The 6,521-nt window shown below is 53.3% G+C and overlaps 2 protein-coding genes across 5 annotated transcripts in view; both read left to right on the forward strand.

Annotated features, from left to right (window-relative positions):
* HDGF (heparin binding growth factor) overlaps nt 1–2,151 on the forward strand; it is a 3,213-nt gene extending 1,062 nt beyond the window's left edge. Inside the window, exons 3-5 of one of the 2 annotated variants that reach the window (XM_023761589.1) lie at nt 63–275; nt 483–694; nt 876–2,151. In XM_023761589.1, the coding sequence (XP_023617357.1) occupies nt 63–275; nt 483–694; nt 876–882 (432 nt within the window). In that variant the 3' untranslated portion in view covers nt 883–2,151. The remainder of the gene's footprint in view (nt 1–62; nt 276–482; nt 695–875) is intronic. The other variant, XM_014463524.2, reaches the window with a different exon arrangement.
* Nucleotides 2,152–2,999: 848 nt separating this feature from the next.
* MRPL24 (mitochondrial ribosomal protein L24) lies at nt 3,000–6,475 on the forward strand. 3 transcript variants are annotated; one of them, XM_006097782.3, is made up of 6 exons: nt 3,000–3,089; nt 5,055–5,298; nt 5,380–5,475; nt 5,680–5,783; nt 6,014–6,144; nt 6,246–6,475. In XM_006097782.3, the coding sequence occupies exons 2-6, from the start codon at nt 5,116–5,118 to the stop codon at nt 6,380–6,382; spliced, it is 651 nt and encodes a 216-aa protein (XP_006097844.1). In that variant the 5' UTR covers nt 3,000–3,089; nt 5,055–5,115; the 3' UTR covers nt 6,383–6,475. The 3 variants fall into 3 exon arrangements, with proteins under 3 accessions (XP_006097844.1, XP_023617356.1, XP_014319009.1); XM_023761588.1 differs by lacking the exon at nt 3,000–3,089 and adding an exon at nt 3,116–3,225; XM_014463523.2 differs by lacking the exon at nt 3,000–3,089 and adding an exon at nt 3,234–3,372.
* Nucleotides 6,476–6,521: the final 46 nt, after the last annotated feature.

A 6,521-nucleotide genomic window follows, 5' to 3' on the forward strand; every position in this document is an offset into this window, starting at 1 on the left:
GAGTGGCTGAGGGAGGGGTCTGGGGAGGGGGCCGAGCCTGGGCAGCCACTGGTGCCACTCAGCCTCTGCTGTCACTGCCACAGTCCTCCCAGAAAAAGAGCTGCGTGGAGGAGCCGGAGCCGGAGCCGGAGCCTGAGGCCGCAGAGGGCGACGGTGACAAGAAGGGGAACACCGAGGGTAGCAGTGATGAGGAAGGGAAGCTGGTCATCGACGAGCCCACCAAGGAGAAGAATGAGAAGGGGGCGCTGAAAAGGAGAGCAGGGGACCTGCTGGAGGTAACTGGCCTCCCTGGGGCCCCGGGGCTGGATTCCCGGTCTGAGAGAGGCCGGGCCCCTCGTCTTGGGGAGTCCCTTGCTGAGAAGCAGAAGGCTGGGCAGGGACTGGCCTATCCAGGGAGGAGCCTCTGGAGAAAGGAGGGGGAGGCCCAGGCAGGTGGCTGCCATCCTCCCTCTCGAGCCTCAGCCCACCTCATCCATCTCTAGGACTCCCCGAAACGTCCCAAAGAGGCAGAAGATCCTGAAGGGGAGGAGAAGGAGGTGGCCAACTTGGAGGGTGAGCGGCCCTTCCCTGTGGAGGTGGAGAAGAACAGCACCCCCTCGGAGCCCAGCTCTGGCCGGGAGCCTCCTCCAGAGGAAGAGGAGGAAGAGGCTGCCAAGGAAGATGCTGAGGTCCCAGGCATCAGAGATCACGAGAGGTGAGTGCGCCCTGACCTGGGAGGGCCCAGCCGCCTCTGGCGAGGAGTGCGCCCTGACCTGGGAGGGCCCAGCCGCCTCTCGGGAGGCCGGGTGGACTTGGCCAGGAGATGGCACTGGCTGGGGCGAGGGCAGGCCAAGGCCTCATCACTAACCCTTCTCCCCTCTAACCCTCCTTCACAGCCTGTAGCCACCAATGTTTCAAGAGGAGCCCCTGCCCCGTTCCTGCTGCTGTCTGGGTGCTACTGGGGAAACTGGCCATGGCCTGCAAACTGGGAACCCCTCCCCACCCCACCTGCTCTCTTCCACTCACTCTCCCTCCCCAAGCCCGGTCCCCGGAGATCGACCTCCATGCCCCCACACCGCTGGGATCTGAGTCAGGGCTATGTCTTCTGCTCCATGGGCTGAGATGAGGCCACTATGTCCCTCCCTGCCTGGATCTGGGTCCCAGGGTTTCTGGACCAGCTGTTTTCATCTCCTTACACCCTTTTGCCCCTCCCCCAGGCATTCTGGGTCTCTGGGTTGGTTTGGGTCAGAGTTAGGAGTAAAAAGGATGGAGGGTAAATGGCAAGGGTGGGCTTCTGGGCCCTGAGAGGGACAGTCCTCAGATCGGGGTGGGGAGTGGGCAGGAGGACGGCATCTTCTTGAGCTCCTGTCCCTTCCTCCGACACCTGTTATCTCAGCTGCCTAGATTCACGGAAAGTGGGACAGCTTGCAGGGGAGGGCCTCCCTCGATGATGGATAACACCCATTTTTCCCTTTGCTGATAACCCCAGGAGTTCTGGGAGTTGTAGTTATTCATCAAAAGATTTTGGGCTTCCAGTTGTTTGGCCCATGGACTTGGGATCTGAAGGGCCGACTTCGCTCAGCTTCGGTGGGAGTGTTGAGGAGTAGCTTCTCCTTTTAGATCTTGGGCCAGAGATGTGATGCCCTGGGGAGACCCCTCACTGCCCTTTCCCTCTCCCCACAGTGCTCAAGGCCAGCCTGCAGTCACATGTCACCCAGACATAAAGGAGAGACACATTTTTTAGGAAATGTTTTTAATAAAAGAAAATTTAAAAAAAAATTTAAAGATCCCTATCCCTCTGTGTGGCCCCCACTCCGCTCTTTTCTTCCTCGCTGTTGCCCTCGTTTCTGAGGTGCACTGGGAGGCTCCCCTTCTGCTAGGGCTTGATGACGCTCCTTCTGTAGTTGGGGCTTTGGTGTCCCTCCTGGTGTCATTTCCCACCCACACGCTCCCACCCGGCTCCCTCCGTGTTTCACCAGATCCGATTGTACCCACTGAGAGGCAGGGAAGTGAGTGCCCCTCCCAGCCTCTTTCTCGGGGTCTCTCTGCCTCTTCCATCTCGTGCCCCTCTCCCTCTCCCTAGGGCTCTGATGAAAAATTGCTGACTGTAGTTTAGCTCTGAGAACCGTAGACAATTTCAGTTCTAGGAAAATAAACTTGTTGATTACTACACTGGATTCTGACTGATTTTTGGGGGGTCTATTGAGAGGGAGAGGAGAAGGGGAATACAAATGATTTCCAAATTAACTTTCAGACTGAGGTAGGGGGTATCAGCCTCTCCTTCATTCTCAGGCTGTTCAAAATGTCCAAAGTTCTGCATGAAGGCAAAGTCACAATACACTATTTCGTTTTACTTCTCTGGCCCAGTCACTGTTTAACACAGGTTTCTCCATAAGCACCTGAAAAGGTAAAAGTGCAAACGATGGAGGTGTCAGTGTCGATACCAGGCACAGCCCACACGACCATGGAAGTGGGGCATCTGGGTTGGCTGTGGAAGTAACTGACACCCAAGAGCTGAGTAAACAGGCACCTTTCACTGGTGATCAGAGGCGAGGGGGTTGGTAGGTGGAATCTTCCCGGGTGGATGAGATCATCGATCATATGCGGATCCTGGCGGATTTGACATTTCGTGACCAGATCATTGGCTGACAGTGTTTTAATCTGCCTCGGCCGCCACCGGCAGAGAAGAGCGTGTGGGAAGAGTATTATCCGTAGCCTTGCCTGGAAAGGGTGGCTCTCTGCTTTAAACTGGAAGCCACAATCATGTAGAAAATGGAGCCATCGTCTCAACTACAATTCCCAGCAGCCCACACAGCTTGTTCAGGGTTGAGCCCGGGGCGGCAGCCTATCGCGCTTGGCCTCCAACGCCCGTGGTGCTTCGCGGTGAGCTTACGCTTCCTTGATTTCCTATCCGACCCCATTTCCTGTTTCAGCTTGCTTCGTAGCGGCGGACTACAACTCCCAGCATGCAGAGAGGCTAGATTGATTGAGCTTCCGCTCTCCGGTAAGACTACATTTCCCAGAAAGCCGAGGGACGGGGACGGGCAGGACTTGGGGCCCACATGCAAGAGGTAACAGGCGGAAGGGCCGCGGTGCAACGGGTAGTGGAGGTGAGGCCCGCTCAGCTTGGGGATGTTGACAGCCTTGGGCTCGTGGGGGAGGTGGGTGCGGTAAAGGCCTTCCGTTTCCCGGGCTGTTGCTCAGTGCTATCGCCTGGATTTGCCCTGCACCGGAAGCTTGGAGCGGGTGGGTGCTGCCCACTGCTGGGACATGCCCGCACCTGGGATGGGGCTGGCGGGAAAGCCTTTGGAGCTGGGGCCTGAAGGGCAGACGCGCCACCAGGCACTGCCTTGCACGGCGCTTTACTGTGAAAGAGACACCAACCACTCCAGGGTATGGAGAGGGGGGTTCGCTTTTGGGGTCTCCTCCCAGAGCTTCAGATTTAGAATGGCTGAAGCTAAAGGACTTTTTGCAGGAGTCGTGGGTCTTAGGATGGGCTCTGCCCGTCTAGCTGTGTGAGCTGGGACAGGCACACAGCTCTCGGGGCCTCGGTTTCCTGGTCTCACAGGGCAGTGTGAAGACCAAATGACAGCAAGAGTGAAGTTCCCAGCATTGGTTCTCATAGTCGTGCTCACTAGACCGTTTGTTACTTCTGAATGGGAGCATTAAGACCCTCACGTTCAACTAACATTCAAAATAACGTTAGGCCTTTTTCATATTGAGAAGTATAAAGAAATGTCTGTTTAGATAAACAATTTTTTAAAACTACCCATGGTTAAGAAATGCAAACGTCGTGGTAAGGAACAGATGGAAAGAGCCCTCCCAAACTGTTCCTCTCCCCAAAACTGGAGTTATTTCCTAATTCCTTCCGATAAATATTTATGCCTGTACCAGAATACATTTTTTTTAAATTTACCCAAAAGGAATAATACTGCTTACATTATTCTTGAACTATTACAAATAATTTGAATGACACCAACAAGCCTGTAAAGTTTTATGGATGATGAAACAGGCTCAGAAGTTAAGTGGCCTTGGGTCACAGAATAAGGTGAAGTAGGAACTAAAACCTAGACCAGGGGTCCTCAAACTACGGCCCGCGGGCCACATGCAAATACAAATATTGTATTTGTTCCTGTTTTGTTTTTTTACTTCAAAATAAGTTATGTGCAGTGTGCATAGGAATTTGTTCATAGTTTTTTTTTAAAACTATAGTCCGGCCTTCCAACGGTCTGAGGGACAGTGAACTGACCCCCTGTTTAAAAAGTTTGAGGACCCCTGACCTAGACCATCTAACTCCCCGTCCAGACATGTTTATGCCATTGCAGTGGACTTTATTTGTACTTGAGACTTGGCTTCATTCTTAGCTCTACAACAAGGTTAATGCTGCCTCCTTTCTTACATGATACAATACAGGAAAGCGCTTAGATGGCACCTGGCAGGTAGCAAATGCTCAATAAACAGAAGCACTTAACTTTTGCCGTCAGTTCTCCACCACCCTGTTGATTTAGTTCATCATAATCCTAGAGTCTGGCTCTGGGTCCTCTTCTTTTAGAAAAGAAGCTGTCTTAGGAGTGGTCTTTTCCTGACGGAAGATAGGAATTGGAAGTAATGTAGGAACATTTTAATAACAGTTTTACCTCTGTTCCCTGTTTGTTATACTTCATAACTGCCTGGTGTTTTTTTTTGGCCTTATGCTAGTGTTTTGTTCCATTACCTGTTTTCTTCCTATCCTGCTGTTTGTGTATTTATTCAATAACTTTTTATTGTGTACCTACTATGTGCCACGCCCTACTGAGATCTGTTGAATTCAGGGGTGAGCTAGATAATATGATTCCTGGCCTCAATGAACTCTTTGGACTTTGGAGTCAGATATATGTGGGTTTGAATGCTGATTCTCCTGCAGAGTAGCTTTACGGCCATGGACAAGTCAGTTAACCTCTCTGGCTCTATTTTCTCATTTGTAAAATGAAGGTGATATAATATGGGGATTCAACGAGATGAGGCCCATTGAGCAACGGAGTAAATACTTACAAAAAATCCCTTCCTTTGCTTCTTTGTCCCCCTGTCTACCCCAGCGCTGACCAGGAAGGTTTCTGGGTCCTTCCCTGGCCCGGGGATTTCTCACAGCCTTCAGCCATGCGTCTCTCGGCCCTGCTGGCCTTGGCATCCAAGGTCACTTTGCCCCCCAACTACCGCTATGGGATGAGCCGCCCAGGTACAATGGCAGACAAGAGGAGGAACCCGCCAGGGACCCGGCGGCGCCCCGTGGCTGTGGAACCCATTTCTGATGAAGACTGGCATCTGTTCTGCGGGGATAGGGTGAGAACCTCAGGGCGGGTAGAGTGGTGGTGGGGCTCCTGGGGAAGGATCTTCCTCCCTGACCCTCATGTCTTGCCACAGGTGGAGATTCTAGGAGGCAAGGATGCCGGGAAGCAAGGCAAAGTGGTTCAAGTCATCCGGGAACGAAACTGGGTGGTCCTGGAGGGGCTGAATACAGTAAGTGAGGCGTGGGGTGGTGGATGCTCAGGAAGCCTGTCCCATCCATCCCTGTCAGTAAGAGCCGCACAGGGCCTGGCGCTGGCTGCGGGCACGGTGAGACCGCTGAGCCTTCCGTTCTTCAACATGGACCGATGCTCAGGGCCGCCGTAGCCAAGTTGCCTTCATTCCCTTTGGTTTCTGATAACCCCCTCTTTTGGACAGCATTACCGCTACATTGGCAGGACCAAGGATTACCGAGGAACCATGATCCCTAGCGAAGCACCCTTGCTCCACAACCAGGTCAAACTTGTGGATCCTGTGGACAGGCAAGCACGGGGGGTTCTGGTCAGATGGTTTCCATCGTCTGAATGGTGGTTGGGATGCTCTGGAAGTTGAGAGGGGTCATCTTGTGGGACATGACCCTACAGGCAATCCCAGTGCAGAGGTAGCAGTGAAACAAGATGGTGACCTCAGTATTTCCAGCCATTGAATCTTAGGTTTCAGAGCAGCAGGGAAACCTGGCTCCCAGGCCAGGCTCACCTCTTCCGCCCACTAGGAAACCCACTGAGGTGGAGTGGAGGTTCACTGAGGCAGGAGAGCGGGTCCGAGTCTCCACAAGATCAGGAAGAATTATTCCCAAACCTGAATTTCCCCGAGCGGACGGCATCGTCCCTGAAACATGGATTGGTGAGGCTGGGGATGGACAGGAAGGTGGGGGTGGGGGTGGGGGTGACCGAAGTGGGAATAAAAGATGTTAAGACCTCCCACTTGTCTTCCTTCCTCAACAGATGGCCCTAAAGACACATCAGTGGAAGATGCTCTAGAAAGAACCTATGTGCCCCGTCTGAAGACACTGGAAGAAGAGGTGATGGAGGCAATGGGGATCCAGGAGACTCGGAGACACAAGAAAGTCTATTGGTATTGAACCTGGGGGGAGCTTCGCCCCCTCCTAGTCTTAGCCTTGAAGGCTGGGGCCACATCACCTTCAGACGTCAATAAAGAGCCATGATTCCTCCTCTCCGTGCAGCTGCTGTCTTCTGGCACCCCTAACCCTAACCCCACGG

This window comes from Myotis lucifugus, unplaced genomic scaffold (assembly GCF_000147115.1).
Source record: "Myotis lucifugus unplaced genomic scaffold, Myoluc2.0 scaffold_211, whole genome shotgun sequence".
Classification (NCBI taxonomy): Eukaryota; Metazoa; Chordata; class Mammalia; order Chiroptera; family Vespertilionidae; genus Myotis; species Myotis lucifugus.

Excerpts from the sequence above, each read along its gene's own strand:
- MRPL24 (XM_006097782.3), top strand. The coding sequence starts at position 5,116 with ATGCGTCTCTCGGCCCTGCTGGCCTTGGCATCCAAGGTCACTTTGCCC. Across the intron at positions 5,299-5,379 it reads ATCTGTTCTGCGGGGATAGG|GTGGAGATTCTAGGAGGCAA; the intron begins GTGAGAACCTCA and ends GTCTTGCCACAG. Across the intron at positions 5,476-5,679 it reads TCCTGGAGGGGCTGAATACA|CATTACCGCTACATTGGCAG; the intron begins GTAAGTGAGGCG and ends TCTTTTGGACAG.